Source organism: Clarias gariepinus, unplaced genomic scaffold (assembly GCF_024256425.1).
Source record: "Clarias gariepinus isolate MV-2021 ecotype Netherlands unplaced genomic scaffold, CGAR_prim_01v2 scaffold_30, whole genome shotgun sequence".
NCBI classification, from domain to species: Eukaryota; Metazoa; Chordata; class Actinopteri; order Siluriformes; family Clariidae; genus Clarias; species Clarias gariepinus.
Window position 1 is genome coordinate 651,023 of NW_026520997.1, and position 20,371 is coordinate 671,393.

General features: G+C 44.6%; 1 protein-coding gene across 5 annotated transcripts in view; it reads right to left on the bottom strand.

Moving 5' to 3' along the window:
- The window catches only part of slc4a7 (solute carrier family 4 member 7), a 33,324-nt gene extending 13,216 nt beyond the window's left edge, over window positions 1–20,108 (bottom strand). Inside the window, exons 1-12 of one of the 5 annotated variants that reach the window (XM_053490676.1) lie at window positions 19,963–20,105; window positions 16,353–16,434; window positions 7,070–7,213; window positions 6,753–6,891; window positions 6,487–6,647; window positions 6,246–6,395; window positions 4,403–4,512; window positions 2,822–2,881; window positions 877–1,034; window positions 586–673; window positions 335–481; window positions 121–221 (exon numbers count right to left, since the gene is read on the bottom strand). In XM_053490676.1, coding sequence (XP_053346651.1) covers window positions 121–221; window positions 335–481; window positions 586–673; window positions 877–1,034; window positions 2,822–2,881; window positions 4,403–4,512; window positions 6,246–6,395; window positions 6,487–6,647; window positions 6,753–6,891; window positions 7,070–7,213; window positions 16,353–16,434; window positions 19,963–20,007 — 1,385 coding nt within the window. In that variant the 5' untranslated portion in view covers window positions 20,008–20,105. Of the gene's footprint in view, window positions 1–120; window positions 222–334; window positions 482–585; window positions 674–876; window positions 1,035–2,821; window positions 2,882–4,402; window positions 4,513–6,206; window positions 6,396–6,486; window positions 6,648–6,752; window positions 6,892–7,069; window positions 7,214–16,352; window positions 16,435–19,962 lie in introns of all 5 variants that reach the window. The other 4 variants (XM_053490675.1, XM_053490679.1, XM_053490680.1 and 1 more) reach the window with 4 other exon arrangements.
- Between the last annotated feature and the right edge of the window lie 263 nt (window positions 20,109–20,371).

Below are 20,371 nucleotides of genomic sequence, written 5' to 3' on the forward strand. Positions count from 1 at the left end.
ACTCAAGGTTCCACTGTACTTCATGCACAATCATTTAACCTAAATGTGTGTGCATGATTGTATGTGTGTGTCATATACACACACACACACACACACACACACACACACACGTGTTCTTACCGTCCTGTTCTCTTCAGTTCTGGTCCTGTGTGATGCTCCTCCTCTTTGATGACCTCGGACTGAGGGGCGGAGCCATTTGGCACTGGCATCTTCCTTTTCTCCTACACAAACACACACACTAGTTCAGCTTTACAGTCATGTCAGTCTGCGATCTCTGACGTAGTCCCGCCCTCTGACGTGTCTCAGTGCTGTGATTGGATGAAGAGGTAGTCACCTGAGACGGGACGTTTTTAGGAGGTTCTATGCGGATGGTGGGGTCCCACTCGCCCGGGGGCAGAACCGTCACCTGGTCCAAAAACTCATCGATCCCAGACAGCAGGTCGTTCCTGTCTTTAGCCTTATACGCTACATCATGGAAAATCTAACACACACACACACTACTGATTAAAAAAAACATATCTTTTGGTCTTCTACACATAATTACAGTATATGTAACATTGTTTTACAAAGTGTGTGTGTGTCCACCTCATCAGTCATCAGTGTGGCAATGGAGCGGCCGATCTCATGGTACTGAGGGCCTTTACCAAATGGTCCAAGCAGCAGAAACAAGAACCTGCACACACACACGACAACACAGTCATGAGACATGTGTGCATGTGTGTTTGAGATTGTGTGTGTGAGAGAGCTTGTGGGAACAGGGACCTCTGTGAGGCCTGTGTGTGTGTGTGTGTGTGTGTGTGTGCGAAAGAGTATATAGGAGTGCGAGTGTGTGCATGTAAGTGAGTGCAAGTGAGAGAGCATGTGCGTGCGAGAGACCTGGTGGGGACGGGGACCTCTGTGAGGCCAGTGAGGAGGACAGCAGGTGAAAGACGGACGAAGGCGATGATCGGTCGCTCCAAAAAGTCGACTTCACCAACCAGCACATTAGACGCCTCGGCACCAGGGGGGATCTTCTTCATGAAGTTCATATCCACCTGTGGGTCAAACATGTAAAATGGTGTGTATGTTTTAATGTCCAAGAACACAGTAATTTGTTAAAGCTGACGTGTTGGTGGGCCTCCGAGTGGCGCAGTGGTAAAGTGCTCGTCCTATCATCCAGAGATTGCTGGTTCGCTTCCCGGGTGATGCTGTAACCTCTCACAGCCGGAGGCCTCAAGGCACTAAATTGGTCGAGCTCTCTCAGCGGGGAGGGATGAGAGATATTAGTGCCCTTACATTAATTGCACGGCTCGGGGCGTCTGCGAGCTCGCGCACGAGGAGGGAGGAGATAGCGCTGGCCTCTGAGTGTGTGACGCTGCTCCCAAGGATGCGTGAGCAAGCAGTTCGAAAAAAAAAAAAAAAAAAAAAAAAGAGGTCGACTGGTGTCACGTGGTTCGGAGGAAACGCGTGACAGCCCCCGCCTCCTGGCTGGATGGAGATAAGTAGCCTTAATGTGGGAGCTCCCCCTAGTGACGGGGAGGGATTGGACACGACTAGATTAGGGAGAAAATCAGGGGGAAAAAAAAAAAGAATCGGACAGGACTTAAAAAAAAAAAAAAAAAAAAAGCTGATGTGTTGTGTGTAAATCATAAATAAATGTTGTAATAATAATAATATTTATATGAGACATGCTGAGGTTATCAGAGTAGAGATAACACACAGAGTTAAACATCTGTAACAGACATGTGGAATGATATAAACACTGAACAAGATGATCTCCTCGAAACACAATGATTTCACAACCACAGATCAGATGTGCGCATGTGTGTGTGTGTAAAAGAAGCTGGTATTTGGAAACTGGAGATGAACATTTGATTCCTCAAGGAACTGCAGGAGTGTTTCCTCATTCTCATTCTCACACAACATCCCTGTGTCAAGGAGTTATTGGTAACACACACACACACAAACATCTGCATGTGGTTGAGTCCCAGGGTGTGAGAAATGTGCCAACACGAATGTTATTATTTCTACCAGAAAAGTAATAGCGACACCTGAGCATGACCTCAGGTCACACACACACACACACATATATATATATATACACACACACACACACACGCAAACATACATATACACACACACAAACACATATATAATATATACACACACATTATATATATACACACACACACACACATACATACATATACACACACACAAACACATATAATATATATAATGTGTGTGTGTGTGTGTATAATATATATATATATATATATATATATATATATATATATATATATATATATATATATATATATATATATATATGTGTGTGTATATATATGACTGGGGTCTCAATCAATCCTGCACCTGTTTTAGCAACAATAAATGTGTCCGAGTTACCTGGGAAAGAAGAGTTGACCGGACCTAGCAAGGATAAGCTAAGCTAACAATGTAGCTTTTCTATTACTGTTAAAGAATCCTGATTCTCACCATCTGTGCGACTGTGACAGCTTGCTGTCAATCAAGTGTGTTCATTAGAATATCAGGCCACCCATTAGCTATGGCAAAGTAATTATTTATTTTTTTCCTCATAGAACTTCCTACCAGGTGTTTAAAAAGACCTGAACACCTGTGGCTGATGGAAACACATGACATGACCAGAGAGCGCTGACCAATCACAGGCCCAATAGAGACTGAAGCACACATTTACACAAACACGTCACAACACATGAACTAATGAGATGACTCATGAGCACACAGCAGCACAAGCCACAGGATGATCGACAGAAGGTGATGAGCGGCATTCAGAGGGCCGAATTTAAGAGACGGGACTTACGCTGGGTCTCAGAGTTCCGCAAAGACAGTGGAAAGAGATGCGGCAGTCCTGCTGTCGTGGCTACCGTGCAGCAAGGGGCGGAGTCAGAGAACAAGTCAGTTCACATATGGATTCATTGCCCTTTATATCTAAATCTGAATTCACTTTCAAATATGACTCGAGATTTACTACCCCTTACACATCAAACGAGATTCACATCTTAATTTGACTCCTGATACACTGATTGATTTAGTTCCAAATATGACTCGTCATTCACTTCCCTTTATATATAAATATGATTTAGTGATGAGTCGCAAATAAACGATTTGTTATTTTTGAACAAGTCTTTAACGTGACTCACAAAAACGAGCAGTCTCAGAGAGTGATTCGTTCATTTTCTGCTTTGCCATGCGCACCCAATATCGCAAAACGTCCGTAGGTTATGTACAGAAAACAGAATTGAGCAGTTCTTCTCATAAGTCATGAGAAGAGCTGAGTCAAGTCATTTGCTCTTTTGTCATGTGACTTCCATGGACGTGTAATGCACTGCATAGTGTCTCTAGGAGTCATGTGACAAAAGAACAAAAGATTGGACCAGAAGAAATGAGACGTGAGCGGCTCATACTGTTTATCATAATATGTCCTAAGCTGCATTGTAATATTTTTATTACTCAAACTATAGCCAAAATTTGTGTAGTAGACTTGTTGGGGGTCTGTTTATTAAAGAGCGAAGAAAAAAAAAAAAAAGATTCGTTCTTTTTGATAAATGAGATTTATTAAATGATCCAAACCTTTCCTAATATGAATCCTGATCAGTTTCTCTTTATATACGAATATGACTCATGATTCATTTCACTTTATTTCATGAAACTGGTCTCCATATGAACTTCTCCACATCTCCTGTTATACTGAACTTTCAGCCTCCTAACACACAGGCAATCCCTGCTATCTGTTATCACCCAGATGAGGATGGGTTCCCTGTTGAGTCTGGTTTCTCTCAAGGTTTCTTCCTATTACCATCTCAGGGAGTTTTTCCCTCAGCACCGTCACCCTCGGCTCGTTCATCAGGGACGATCTGATCATTCTGATTCACACACATTCTCTCACATTTCATACTCATTTCACAATTATTTCCATAATTTTCTTTTTATTCTGTGAAGCTGCTCTGTGCTATACAAATTAAATTGAACTGAATTAAACTTTCTAAATGAATATAACTGGTGATTCACTTCCCTTTATCTGTGAATACGGTCCATTCCCCTCTAGACCTCATTTTTGGTTTAGTTCCAAACCTGACTTGTGATCCATTTCCCTTTATACCTAAAATGTGGATTAACTTCTAATTTACTGCTTAATCTGATTATAAACATGTCTGTTACAAAGTCAGACAAGTAAGCTCCGACTGTGATCTGTGAAAAAGATAAGTGTATTATTATTAGGTGAGAAAGACGGGGGGAGTGCGTCCCCTTCAGGGCGTGTCTCGAGTGAAGAAACGGCTATTGTGTGATAAGAGAAACCTAAGCAGTTACAGAACGTGCAGGAGAATTTGAGCTTTTATAAGCCTGTGTGTGTGTGTGTGTGTGTGTGTGTAAGTAATGGTACCTTACTAAAGTCCACGGTGCTGTTCTCCCTGCTCCCCCCGTTTATCCGACTCTCACTGGGCTTACTGTTCTCCAGGTTTCCTGGAGCAGACTGTGGAGACGCCATGAGACCTGAGAGACAGACAGAAACGCACCGAGACGCACACACACACAGGGAGACGGGGGGTTAGACAGGGTATAATTAAGTGTCCCTGTCTGAGATAGCCCTAACCTCACCTACCTGTTATTACAGTCATTATTCTTATTATTATTGCTATGACTGCTATTATAACTGTTATTACTGCTCGTTATACTGTTGTTTAGTGACCGTGAATAACACACACTTCTGCTATTAGAGCATTAGAGCATTCTTTCTGGGAGACAGAGTTATTATACATTTATCTGTGTGTGTGTGTGTGTGTGTGTGTGTGTGTGTGTGTGTGTGTGTATAGTGTGTGTAAAGAAGTGCAGTGCTGGTTATGTTCCTCTCTCAATGTATGTTAATTATCTCTCTGTCCTGTATAAAACACTCATCATTCAAACACATTTAAAGGTGTGTGTGTGTGTGTGTGTGTGTGTGTGTTACATTTGCTGTATCCTAGTAACCAACTTTTTTTTCTTTACATTCTCAGTCCTGAAGTCATAAAACAGCTTTAATGTTTAATTTAATAAAGTGTTTAATAAAGTGTACTGCATGCTTAATGCCCAGCTCCAGAACCAACACTTGTGTCATGTATTCACCTATACTACACACACACACACACACACACACACACACACACACACACACACACACACACACAGGTCAGCGCTGCACTGGAAATAAACACCACCCTAATCACAGACTTTCGCTCCGTGTGATAGGGTGCCAATATTATCTCTCACACCCAAACACACAAATACACACACAAAGAGAGAGAGAGAGAGACACACACACAAAGACACGCCATGCTAACACTGTATGATCTTTGCCTGTTGAAGGCGGGGCCAGAAGCTGGAGGTTCTGGGCGGGGTCAGCCACTGACCCATCACCCTCATTGTGGGAGGGGTCACAAAACGGAGACTCCTCCTCCTCCTCAGGCGGAAACAGCACCACCCGTGGGATGTCTCCTTTCTCTCCACCGCTCACGAGCAGCTCAGGCACCCGGGAGGAGGCGGGGTGAGATAAATGGGGTGTGGCCTGGGGTGTGGTGTTCATAGAAGGGGCAGGGCTAAACTCTGGCTGCAGGAAGTTGAGCATGAAGGAGCCATGGCGTGAAGGAGGAAAAAAGGAGTGTCTCCTGAGTGACAGGCGGGAAGCGGATAGCCCCTCCCCTTAAGGGTGGAGCAAAAGAAGAAGAAGAAGAAGAAGAAGATGAATATGAGATGAACAGCGTGCGAGAGTAGGAGGCGGAGTTTAGTCATGCACATGAAGGACATTAGAGTGAAGGAAAAGAAAAATCAGTAGTGGTGGGGTGGTCAAGTGCACACACACAAAATGCATGCGCATACAAACATACACACACACACAGAAAGGTCACGCTTATACGTATAACACACTGTTAACCTGTTAGCAGAACAGCTTTACAACCCAGAGCCCCCTGCTGGACATGCTTATTTTCTCTTGCAGTAAATTCACACACACACACACACACACACACACACACACACACACACACACACACACACACACACCCCATTTTACCATTTTAGTGTTTGCTGTGTTTTTGTGGACAGGACGTAGACGTGATTGATCACAGTTAAACCTGTATGGTTCTGGAATAGAGGCTGTGTGTGGAGTCCTGTTTACAGAGCGGGGTGTGTGTGCGCGCGTGTGAGTGTCTCACCGTCGCGGTCGAGTAAGTGCGGGTCCGAGTGTTTCTTGCCTATATCAGCGAAGGAGCGCACGAGCGGGATGCGGTTGCTGAGCTTCTTCTCGCTCTGGTGGTGATGTCGCTTCAGCACGGCCTCTCGGACCTGATCCTTCAGACACTCGTCCAGCTGCTGGGACGCCACCATGCTGTCGATGATCATGTCTGAAACACACACACGTGCGCGCACAGAGGCAGGCTCGATCACACCCAGCGGTACAGAAGGCTATCCACGCTAGGCGCTAACCTGGCTAACCTGCGATCTCGTCGATGGTGTTTGCGCGCATGTCGAGCAGCACCGTGCCGTTCATGATGCAGCTGCGCAGCTCGAACAGGCTGTGGAGAGACAGAGTGGCTACGTACGGCTTACTCCACCTCTCACCTCCGTCCTCCACGTCCTCCTCAAACTTTAGCCACCTGCACGCACACACACATTATATATAATGCTGGTTGTTGACTAATTGTATCTAGAGTGTGTGTGTGAGAGTGTGTGTGTGTGTGTGTGTGTATATACACGCGCACCTGGCTGTCTCTTTCCACTCGTACATCTCTCCATTGAGGAAATGCAGCTCGTCCAGCTCAGTGAACAGATCGTGGGGAATGTGTTCTTCATCATCGTCTTCAGTGCCCAGGATAAACTGTACACGCTGAGAGGGCGTGTCTGAGGAGGATCAGTGTGAACAGCGTAACAGGTTAATACTGTAACAACACACCAGCTGCTGCGACACTAAAGGAGTATGCTCACTACACAGTGTACCAAGTTAAGGAAAAGACCGAAACACACTCGGACATGAGGTATACGATGTGCGTGTGTGTGTGCGCGCGCGCGTGCGTGTTACCGTAAGTGGGAGACTCTCGTCCATCCTCGCGCTCCGAGTCCCGGTCTCTCCGTTTGCGGTGGTGTCTGTGTCCCCTGTGTCGATGGCGTCTCCTGCTCTGTCGTCCCAGAGGGACGTGGACCCCGACGTACACCGCTCTGTGACCTGACGCAAACACAAATACAGTTCACTCCGAGCGTCCAAGTGTAAAGTGACCCGACAGCGACCCAACTGTTTCTACACGGCCAAAACACAGTATCGATGCTAATTTTATTTATTATGTTATACATATGATACAGAAAATGTATAAAAATTGTTGTTGTTAAATTAAGGCATTCCATACAGAATTAAGAATTGTTCCCAAAAAAAATCTGTAGTATCCGTAACCATGTCAAATTCATGTTGCAATATTTTAACAATGCTGCATTTTAGAATAATATGCATTTTCAAGTTTATGTCTTGTTATGTGAAATCTAAATTGGGTAAGTTTCATCTGAATGGCAGTTAAGATCAATGAAAAATTAAAATATGAAAAAAAGGTTAGAGACTAAACCATACAAGGGCATGAAACGATATTTAGCAAATGTGTTTCTTTTATTCAATAAAAATATAAATGTGTATTCGTATTTACCAAAAACAAAGCATGAATCGGGAGATAGGAAGCATAAAGTATTATGAAAAACAGTGTTACATGATCCAATCTGAAAATTCACTTGTTAGCACCAACACCATGTTTTTGCCTGGAGGGAGGACACTTGCCAGGAGTGTGGAAAGTTCTAATATATACAGATTTACAAACAGTACACCAAAGCACTGACGAGGTGGACGCATCAGGGAACATCTACATTTCAGTGGTGTGCGTCACTACACTGCCTTGGAAGACACACACTGCACCCGGTGACGGGATCACGGGCACCCGAGTCTCACCCGAGTCTCACCCGAGTCCATGGGGACCCGATGGTCTTGTCTGATCCCACAAAAAAGCCAATGCAACACAAAATTACACGACACAGCTGCACCGCAGAAAAACATTAGACTTGAAATTCCAGTAAGGCCAATATTCAGAGTGAGAAACTGAAATGGAATGCAGCTGCTCTCTGAATGGCACGCATACAGCGCGTTAACCCAGGGAGTACCACGCCCAGGAAATAACAGCATGCAGCGCAGCGCGCTTATCCACACGGAGCCGAGCTGACCCAGGACACACACACACAGGGCTGAACACACTCATACAAAGACTCACTAATCTGCAGTAATGCACTCAGACACACACTTTATCCTCTGAAACAGAGTGCGGTCACGCACTGGGGGGTGCGAGGGCCGGTGCTGAACTCAACCATGGGGTTCTTATGCGTGTGAGGAGAGTAATTCCTCACTGGAAAGGGATTAGGCTTGTTCCTTAGACTTCGACGTAACTCCATCCTTTACCCTGTGATTCAATTTCCGTCCTGATCTCGGCGTCCGTTTCTCTCTGTGCCTGAGAAAATCCCAGAGTTCCAGAGAGTTTCAGCACTAATCTGGCTGGAACAAAATTATTAAACAAATTTAATCTTAGTTTCATATTTTTTAACGAGAATCTTTACAAAATCTTTAGTCTAGCTTCACCTTTTATGTTAACTAGCGTTAGAACGCGTCCCTGATGGTTAAAGAGTTTGTAGAAACAGTTAAAAAGGTTAAATCTAATAATAATCTGCTGATCTTTAATGTAATCAGTGATATGTACGTGGGCTTCAACCGGAAATAATAGTAATATCTGTGTGTCTCTCTGTACAGCAGAACTCTCTGTCTAACTTATTAATACAAAGAAATCCCATTCTGTAAGGTTGAGTATCTTACGCCTTGTTTACACTAAGTTGTCCTTCTTTGGTGCTCAGACAAATACACTCCCTGTTCGGTAATCGGAGAGTGAATCACAGATGAGAAATGGAAAAAGTAGATAAAAGGATAAAGATGAAGTTTTGTCTTAAAACCACTCCAGCGTGTTAAAATTCACTTATACCACTTCAGCGCTGTTATTTCAGCCAAAGTGAAAATATGAACTAATCCCAGTCAAAATATTCACTTTATCTTTTCTAATTAATATCTATTGGTGCAGGTGTTTGTTTACATTGAGACAGTAGCGCATTAGTAGATTATTTTACAGTAGATTATTAAATCCCACACATAACTGTTCATAACATCACTTTTACTCCACATTTAGATTCACTGATGGTGCAGATTAAACTACAGACAGAGATCTAAGGACTGCAGGAGATTCAGTAATGTCTGTACAGATAGTTTTGTGTGATGGTGTGACACAATCTGACCGGACAGACAGAAATACATATACAGACAGGAATGTTTCTGAGACTGGTTTCTGGTCCTTCAATGTATAGAATGTAAAGACATCACTGGCGGAGCGAGTTCTGACCCAATGTACAGACAAAATCTCTCTTTTATTTATACAGATAGAGGAAAGGGACAAAAATGTATTCTCTATACTGTATGTAAATGTATTCTTTATACTGTATGTACATTGGGAATAACCCTAAAACACTCCCGCCCACTTTTTCTTGAGAATCTGCAGTTACCTGGAGCCAATTTGCATATTCAGTCTCACATGTGCTGACACACGAGGAAAACAAACAATCTATAAAACCAGAGCCCTGAACCAGAACACCACACAGAACTCAGACTTTGTTTTTTTGTTTGTTTTGTTTTCTCAAACACACACACACACACACACCCTACATTCCTGCTAATACAGAAATGTGCATACAGAATCATGATGCAGCACATTTTTTGCTTATGTGAACATAAGAAGGAAAAAGCCACCTGGACACGCACACACACGTGCACACCCACATACACACACCCACAAACACCCACACGCTTCTGCTGATGGACTCCTTATATCATGTCACTCTCCCAGTTTCTGACCCTACCCCTGCTGTCGTACCCACACACTGTATTTTAACCTTATTAAATGTTCACATCGTCACACCTCACACTTCCACTGTGTGACTTATGTTTTCATTTTAATTCTACTATTCATAGTTTAATAGATTTTGTAGCTTTACCTTTGTTTAAATTCTATTTTTCTGAGCAGTTTTGTTGTTTGAGGTCACAGACAGTCGTACACGGTTCACTGCGTGTCGTACAGTGTACGGGTGTGTGTACGTGACAAATAAAACCTCATCTGTTGCAGTTAGATTACAATAAAAAAGTTTAAAGAGTGAAGTGAAAGAGAGAGAACAAAAAGAAAAGGTGTGGCCAAATCCACATTTGTCTTCCATAAACCCAGGAACATCCAAACGCCCTGGAAAACTACAGACATCATCTGTGTGTGGACTTTGCAACGAAAGGGGATAAAACGCTGGATCTTGTTTACACAAACATCCCTGGCGCATATCGGGCAGAGCCCCGCCCCCACCTCGGCTACTCAGACCACATCTCTGTTATGCTAATTCCAGCATACAGACCACTCGTCAGGCGTTCAAAACTGTTTCTGACGCAGGTGAAAACCAAGCCAGCAGGAGCCATCTCAGCTCTTCAGGACTGTCTCGAGAACACTGACTGGAACATGTTTAGGGAGGCTGCAACTTACAGCAACCTTACTGACTTGAAGGAGTACACGTCATCAGTGACCAGCTACATCAACAAGTGCACCGATGACGTCGCTGACTCCAAGGGGATCATCTCACGACCCAACCAGAAACCGTGGATTACTGCAGAGCTGCGTACACTTCTGAGGACCCGAGACTCTGCCTTCAGAGCGGGGGACAAGGTGGCCCTTAGAAGAGCAAGGGCCTCTGAGAGATGGACTCTCCCGGCCAACAGAGAGGCGAAGTGTGCACACGCCCAGACAATTCACAAACACTTTAAGGACAGCGGTGACACACGGCGCATGTGGCAGGGCTTACAAGCCATCACCAACAAGCAGAACAACGTGGCGGCGAGAAAGAATGTAGCGTTAAACAACACCGCCCTCTGTAGCTGGATCCTGGACTTTCTGACCAAAAGACCTCAGGCAGTGCAGATTGGGAACTATACCTCTAGCACCACCACACTGAGCACTGGGGCCCCCCAGGGCTGTGTGCTCAGTCCCCTGCTGTTCACACTGCTGACTCATGATTGTGTAGTGACACACAGCTCCAATCAAGTTTGGAGAACAACGAGTCAGCGTACAAAGAGCAAGTGCAGAGGCTAACGGACTGGTGTAAAGACAACCTGTCTCTAAACGTCAATAAGACAAAAGAGATGGTTGTTGACTTCAGGAGGACACGGAATGATCACTCCCCGCTCAGAATCAAAGGCTCTTCTGTGGAGATCGTCAAGAGCACAAAATTCCGGGGAGTCCACCTGGAGGAGAACCTCACCTGGTCCCTCAACACCAGCTCTCTGCACAAGAAAGCCCAGCAACGTCTTTTCTTCCTGAGAAGGCTGAGGAAGGCCCAGCATCCACCACTAATCCTGACCACCTTCTATAGAGGAGCTATCGAGAGCATCCTCAGCAGCTGCATCACTGTCTGGTTTGGGAATTGTGCCATATCGGACCAGATGAAGAACATCCTCCAGGAGACTTGACAAGTCAAAGTCAAAAATGAGGAGAAGCCTTTACTGCCATTTACCACAAAATGCAAGATCTCCAAAAGAGAAAAGCTGGATTATAGAGTGTGATTAAAGATATGGAGATGAGAAGAAGTGCTGATGAAGCATGACCAGGATGATGTGATCAGGGTGAACTCTCACTGGATAAAGCTTTACACTGCAGGTGAACCTGGAAATTAAATCAAGAGGAGGCCAAAGCTCTGGAGCACACAGATCAGTTGAGCTGAATCATGATGAGCTGCATTTCTCAGCTGCGGACAAAAACACCACGTGAACAAGTAGGAACCGAACACCTGGCAGAGCTTCACTAAAGACGAACCGCAGCCTCGGGCGGGGTTAAGTTCACGAGTCACAGACTTCAGGAAGTCACTGACTGCAAACCATTCAAAAACAAGCATAAAAAAATTATTTAAATAAATATAATACATTAAAAACTAACATGTATATCACTGTTTAATTCAGGATGAAACTCGCCTGTTCAATTACTTTTGAACCGTTTTTCTAACCGACTCTGCACTTTGAGCTTACGGTCACTGTTTACTTTCAGCTCTTTATGGACGGAGTGTGTATTATAAACGCAACACACGACATCCTGTCTGGCGAGAACATCAAACATGCAAACCCATGGAAATGAAAGCAGAGCATGGTGGTGGTGATGATGAAGATGATGAAAGTCTTCTTTGTGTTCCTCATTATGTTGTGTTCTTTAAACTAATTTATACAACAGTGAGTAATCTGACTGGACGAGAGGCGTTATTCCATGAGTGCTGATAACAGACAGTAACAGCACTGTGAGGTGTAACTCTGTGTATGAGTGGGCGTGTCCCAGGTGTTGTCCAGTGGTTAATGACACTAACTGTGTGTCTCAGCGTGGGTGAGAGTAGGTCTGTACGGTCCGCAGTACTGAGGAGAGAGCAGCTGTCTGACTAAACCCACATTCACACCCAGTCACAGAAGCACTTTCAGTAAGAACACACATCTGATAACGTTATGGCGTCTTAAACAACACGCCGTCTCTGCACAAATCACTTCTAAGTCCTTCTGAATCGCCTCTGAACCGTCCATGTCGTTCTGTTCACAGCTAACGCTTAGCCACAAAGCTAACTAGCATCTAACGCAAGGCTGAATCCCAAATCCCTTTCTAACCCCTAATCAAGGGCACTACTTGGTGTGTGGAACAAGGGGGAGTGTACACCCTACATAGTGCGCTAGCTTTCCATTTAACGCCATTTGGGAATCGACCCCAGAACCCTGAAGTTAACGGAGCTGATATTCTAAAGTGTAATAAGTGTAAGTATACAGTAAATCTGGTAAGTTTCTCAGGACTGTCCACCACCTCCATGGTTTATTCTCATCGCCTTCTGGATATAAAGTACCGGTAAGAGTTTAACACCACTCTCACCTCCTGTTTAGCTCCGCAGAAGGATACTGAATAACAGCATGGCTGTGATACCTTCAGCACTCCAGCTGCACCCTCGTGCCTACAACCGCATCACAGCCGCGCTGCATCCAGCAATCCATCTCATGTGATATTGCTTAAGTATATGAGCCATAATGTGATCATGTGACCCGGCATGACAGACCCCCGTCCCAGAGAAACACACACACTGCCTGACCCCTCGCTGTCTGATCACAGGAGAGTCTGTTTGTGGAAAGTGTTATCAGGTGTGTTCTTTATTACACACACCCCCTACAAAAACAAACACATGCCATCCTGATACCGCGTGCATGTGCATGTGTTTATAAAGGGTGTGTTAATGCACTGATGAGCTACACCAGCCATCACAGCATCCTGTGCAGTGCTCTCTCTCTCACACACACAGACACACACATACACACACTGGTGTCACTGAGTGAATCTCAGTGTTAATGAACTGTACTGAAGGTGATTGAAGTGAAAGTGTGATGGTAAGAAGGCGGGGTCGACTCGGTGCCGTCCTACAGCCACAGCTTTAATAAGCAACAAAGGCCACCTTTAATTCAATCCTCTCAATCCCTAATAAGCCTGTACTCTGCATGTGTGTGTGTGTGTGTGTTTTAGCTGTGGGAAAGTCATCTGAGAATCTTTGGCAGGAAAAGCAGAGAAAAGCCTGAGAAACGTATCCAATTCATCTGTTAACGTGACAGGATTAAAATCACCCCTACAACCCCCCCCACGTTTGACGTCTCTCTCTTTCTCTCGATCACACACATTTTTATCACTGACATTTAAACATTAAAAGTCAAGGCACAGGGATGTTCCCCCATGTTTCCCTGACATCAGATAGCAAAAGGATGGATTGGTGTTATATTATTTGTCCAGTAATGTTTATTTCTACTTCGGTCAGGAACTCCTTTAATGGAAAATAAGAGCCTGGTTTAATCACCAAAAGCGTTTGGTTTCTGCAGGATGATGTGTGACTTCACACTGCACCACTCACACGTTACAGGAACTCGGCTGGGAGTTATTGCCATGTCCCCTGTACAGTGTTGACCACGTTCCAAAACATTTCCACATGCTAAAGGAGTTCCTGGGAGGCCAGTGTTTTATACATGAAGCAGGCAGTCCAATCAAGAGGACTTGATTGTGTATTAGTGTATCAGGGGATTATATAGAGAAATAAAGGGAGTTTTTACTCTTAGAACTGTGTTCTGTTATTCTGTACAATCAAAAGTCCTGCTTTGACACAAAAAAAGCGTGGATTTATTGACAGAGAGAGAGAGAGAGAGAGAGAGAGAGAGAGAGAGTAAACAGTAGCAGCAGTAATATCTATGCAGAAGTGGACATGGAGTAAATAAACAGACTGCAGTCGAGCAGCGGGTCAGAGTTCAGCCACAGCTCCAGTACACAACATCAGTCCAAACCCAACCCCGAGAGACACCGCAGCAGGAACACGTGAGCGCTGGAGCACACTGACGTCTCAGAGGAGGAGAGCAGAGATCAGTCTGAGGGCAGGAGGCTGGGTGAGGAGCGCGTCTCAGGAGTACAACACTCACACACGTACCGGTGTTACTGTTCTCAGATTATTATACTCTGGAACGTTTGATCCTGTTTACGTCTCACACACTCACTCACCCTAATGACTGCAGTGTTCAGTTTATTAAAGAACACCACTTTACCCTATCTTTTTAACGCTACATTTAATTTTAAGTAAAGCACTGAATTCCTGTTCTCACTTACACTACAGCAGCTATACTTACTTCTTTCTCATTATTTATGAATTTTATAAACTAAAAAGCTTGGTTTAATTATTATTATTATTATTATTACAATAAAGAAACCCCTTTGTTCTGTAGATAAAGTAAAACCTAAAATTACAGTTTGACCTCTGACACTGGAGGCTCCTTCAGTTAATATTAATAATAAAACCCATCTCCTACTGAAGATCAGCACATGCAGCTTCCTGTGTTCAACAACACAGCTTTTTGTTTTCGTGGAGGTTTTTTGTTTGTGGAGGTCTAAATGTAACTCTAAATGGATAAGAAGCACGAGGGGGTGCTCTGTAATAAATGTACAAGAGGTGCAAGAAGAATAAAACACACGGCAGTTGAGTGACGACACACGACAACGATAATTATCTGTTTGTTAACTGATTAATCAGAATAATCAGGAGACATGTGATGAGGTAACGGGGTTGGGGTAAAGGATGCAGACCCACGCACGCAGACGCACGCATCTACAGGACAGCCAGGGACCAGTAGGAGTGCGTGAGTGTTCTAAACCACAGTAACAGTTCAAAAGAGTTCCAGCTCACAGTTAGTGTCGTGTGTTTAAAAGTGATGTGAGGGGGTGGGGCTTACTTTCAAGGCTAACTCCTGAAACATCACTCTGATTTACACTCTGTATTTAAAAAATACGTAACATAACATGAGGTCATCACTACGTGGCAACATTTTGTCCAAAACGCAGTGTTCTGGTGCTGCAGTGTTTACTGCTCTGTACTGGTAACAGAATGTTTTCTGAGGATTTGTGTAATAAATGGATTTAAATCAAGCTCAGTGTGGAGGTGAGTGTAACAGCTCCTGTTTAATTACTGAGACCTGGAAACACTGACTAATCCTGTGTAATGCTATTAAAGCTGCCTCTGTGTGCGTGTGTGTGTGTGTGTGTGTAAGTGAGTAAGAGGAGTGCAAAAGAGACGGGTCAGTTCAAGGGCTCCACCGGCATTAACACCAGCACGCCCATTCTGTTCCTGCGCATTTCAGAAAACATCCAAAAATGCTTGGATTGGAAACCGTGAGCAGTGTGATGACATAAAAAAAAAGCACCAGAACAGTCAAAAGTCAAAGCAGAACGATTAGTGTGTCTGTGCGTGTCTGTGTGGTATAATTTTGGGTTTGTAGTTGATCTCTGACGTAAGACGCTGCTACATGTGGTTGCCATGGTAACAGGGCACATGGTGGTTATCAGTGCTTTAATTAACATGTGAAAAATGCAGTTGGCCTCACTAAGTAAAGTGTTTAAGATGTCGGACGGAGCCCCAAACGAGGAGACTGACACACACACTTGCAAAGGCTGTCCTGAGATCAGGTGTCCCAAACTGCTTTAACACACTCGTCAGTCGGCCTGGTGGATATATTGTGGTTTGGGACACAGCCACAGGCAAAGTGGATGACAAAATAATTACTAAACACAATCACAGGCTGTGTTCTAAACCACAGTAACAGTTCAAAAGAGTTCCAGCTCACAGTTAGTGTCGTGTGTTTAAAAGTGTTGTGAGGGGGTGGGGCTTACTTTCAAGCTCCTCCTTCTCGAAGTTAGTGTTGATAGTGGAGCTTGTCTTCCCCAAGTCTACTACAGCTTCATCATCGTTACCCTGAAGGACAAAGAGACAGAGACAAAGAGACAGACACACACATACAGATAGCTAATTAGAAAATCATATAATTTTATCATTATGTCTTTTCAATCTTATCATTATGAGTATTCCTCCAGCTGTGTGAGAGAGAGAGTGAGAGAACATCTCAAAGGAATGTGTTCTTGAATTCCTCTGACATCACTCCTACACTCTCCTGCTGATAAACTCCAAGCACAAAGAAGGAGGAATTTCTTGAGAAATATCTGAGATGGTCTGATGTAACTACAGATCTGTGTGTGTGTGTGTGTGTGTGTGTGTGCGCGTGCGCTAACATGTGTTCTGTGTTTGTTAGAGACTTTTCAGGAAATCAGAAACATGTCTGGTTTTAAAGAAGGAAGACAGAATACCAAGGAGCAATGACCTGAACAGGAAGTACAACCATATAAGGAAAGAGCGAATCACGAGACAGGTATAATTAGCCAGCAGACTGTAATGCGTCTCTGTAAAGCATGCGGCTCTCTAACCGTGTTTCCTCGTTTCCGCTTTTCAGCTCCTGCTTTAAAGGAAGTGAGTGGCGCGTGCACACACACACACACACACACACACACACACACACACACACACACACACACACACACACACACACACACCTCAGGAAACTCTGGGCGATGACTGAAGCGTCCCTGCACTTTAGAGACAGTTGATAGTTATTTCTCTAAAGCTTCAGGTGAAGAAGAGAAACGCGTTCCCGCCTCGGACACACCGCGACACTGGTGACTCCTGCTCAGATTAAAACACGGCTGTCGTCCCAGAATTCCTCAGGGCAGGGGGGATCAGATTTCACCCCAAAGGGCACATGCAGCACACACGCATGCACACACTCCCTTACACACTCTCACACTACAGACACTTAAACGGATTGAGATCTGAAAAAATTTGAGGCGGCGTGAACACCGCAAGTTCTTTGTTGTGTTGCTCAGACTGAAGTGTGTCAGGTCTTTATGCTCTGCAGCAGTGTGTAGGCAGGTCCTATGTGTCAATAACCTCCACATGAAGTGCACGACCTTAGTCTCCCCGGGTCTCCATCCCTCGAGCACTGGGACGCTCTGACCCAGTTGTAGATGTCACACTCTGACCATTATCAAATATCCTTATGCTCACCTATTTTTCCTGATTCAAACATCACCTTCGACACCTGACTCTTCATTTGCCGCCTCATAAACCCCATCCCCTGTAACCAGGTTGCAGGTGTTAATCGATTCACCTGATCGATTCACCAGGGGGATTAATGTTAGGGCTGATCAGTGTGTGTGTGTGTGTGTGTGTGTGTGTGTGTGTAACGAGCTGAAGGTCCCACGTGGTCACTCAGAATCTACAGTTACACCAATAACACCTCATCCTGAAAATAGCAGCAGTGAAGCACACACTTCCTATAACACGGTGAGGCCTCGCTAACATACACACACTATTATAAAGTTTGTAGGAATTAATCTTTATAACTAATCTCATTAGCTATATTACACTTGCAATAAGAAGTCAGAGTGAGTAACAGTTAGTGTTAAACATATTATAAGTATACAGAGCAGGGGTAACTGCAGGCAACAACGTAGAGATGTTTATGTGAGAACCGTATGCGTGTGTGTGTGTGAAATAATTCTTGTGGATTATTAAACATAATGAATAAAGATAATGTGTTGAATCTGGCTTCAACGTGGCGCTCAGTGATGACATCATCTTCCTGCTGCCTTTCATGATGAGTGCAGTGACTCATACTGAGGGGGATTTTTTTACTCCGTACATTTACACACCGCACAGGCTCCTGACTGATCTCTTACACACACGCGGCTGCGCGCACACACACCACCAAATCCCCCCTCCATCATCACAATGAACCTGCTTACACTCAAAGAGAGAGAGCAGGGTTTTTTTTTCTTATAATTTTTATGAGAGAGTCACTTCATCTTTGACTAAATGTCTGTACTTTTATTTACATTTATTTAATAGTACTCATTCTTTACGTTTATTTTTTACTCTCTACTCCTTATTTCCTTGTTCCTTATCTCCAAGTTTTGGCGATAACGGATGTAAATGTAAAAATGGATACGAATGTAAATATTTATCAGTCCAATAAGGCACCTTTGAATCTTGACAGGGGAAAAGACACAGGAGATACAGCACATGTCCCTCTACTGAACAGCTCTGCCTGTATGCTTAACATCAGTGGTGTTTGACATCTCTCACTCTCTCTTGCACTCTCTCTCTCTCCACCACACACACACACACACACCCTCATGTCATGCCACCCACATTAAACAGAGCAAAAACAAAAGGTAACACTCTAAGGCATCTTATTTCCTTATCATTGTTTGTAATTTCTGAGACACAGACACACATGCTTACACACACGGTAGTCCAGCAGTTTGTTACACAAAGAGAAACACCAGAGTCACCAAGTCACAACACATCCAAAAGAATGTGCACCCCGATCCTCACACCTCCACACACTCCTCACAGATGATGAATGAACCCCAGAGTGGCGCGCAAACACACACACAGGTCAACATTCAACATGCAGGGGGTACTTACTTCTGGATAGAGTTTAGTTTATAAAGTTTTACAAAGAGACGAGTTATTATGAGTGTGAATAAAAACGAAAATTTATCACTCTATTTCTCCATCTCTGTAGTCTTTTTGTCACTCTCCCTCTATCTTCCCATCAGGATTTCTGTCCTTTATTCCCTCTCTCTCTCTCTTTTTCCATCCTTCATCCTGGCTCTTTCCCTCATACTTGTCCTTCATCCCCCCTTTCTCCCTTTCACTGTGGATCCTCTCATCATTCCCTTTCACTGTGGATCCTCTCATCATTCCCTCCCTCCCACTGTGGATCCTCTCATCATTCCCTCCCTCCCTCCCTCCCTCCCTCCCTCAGGTTTATTACACAGGTGTTATAGATGACAGGGTGTATGAAGGCGAGACCCAGTGACTCCTTTATAAACAGATAAACCTCTCCAAAAGGGTGACGGTGTGAGATGAGGAGTGTGTGTGTGTGAGTGACAGAGCCCGGCTGCGCCCCGATGCCCCGGAGGTGTGTGTGTTCGTGTGGGTGCGCGAGCGTGGTGTATTAAGACCGACGCCCCTACCGTTACCGCGTCGTTAGTAACCGGTCTTCAAAACACAACAGCCTCACAGGGCGCACTGCGCATGCTCAAACACCGTACGCCTGCGCAGTGCGGCCGCGTTCTCCTGAGACACACACACACTAAAGTACAGATAGAGCTCGTGAGTGGTGTGGAGCTGTCGCGTGCTCATCATCTCTCTCTCACACTCACACTAAGCCGCGCGTCCTTACCTTGTCACACACACACACACACACACACACACACACATCCCCACCAGCGCTGTTTCTCATCTTTTTAACGGTTTTTAAACTAAACGCTGCTTTTCTGAGGTAACCCCATGTTTGTGACAAAACAGCGCGCGCTCGCGGCTAACTCTCACACTTCCGAGAAGTAGACGGAGAGGGAAGTGTGTAAAGCGCGGACTTACTGTGGTTATCAGGGGCTTCATCTGTTCTCCTTTCTCTTCCTCCATTAGCTCGGATGTGAGCGCCTCTCTCTCTCTCTCTCTCTCTCTCTCTCTCTTTCTTTCTTCCGTCCCTGATTTGAATACGCTAATTCACTCTCACGGCTCGCGCTCCTCCTGCTCGCGCGCCAGCCACTGATATTTATATGGCAGAGCCAAACCACGCCCCCTTCTCCTGACTGACAGTCCGTGCGGCCGTTTGCTCGCGCGCGGTGGGGCTCTGGGGGCCGCGAGCGTTCTTTTGTGACGTCTAGTGAGGGCGTGCATATTAATGAGGAGGGAGGGGCTTGGAAGGAAGGTGCAGCTGAAGGCCAGAAATCAGTTAAACTATAATCATTCCTATTGCTTTGTATTATTATTATTATTTATTAGA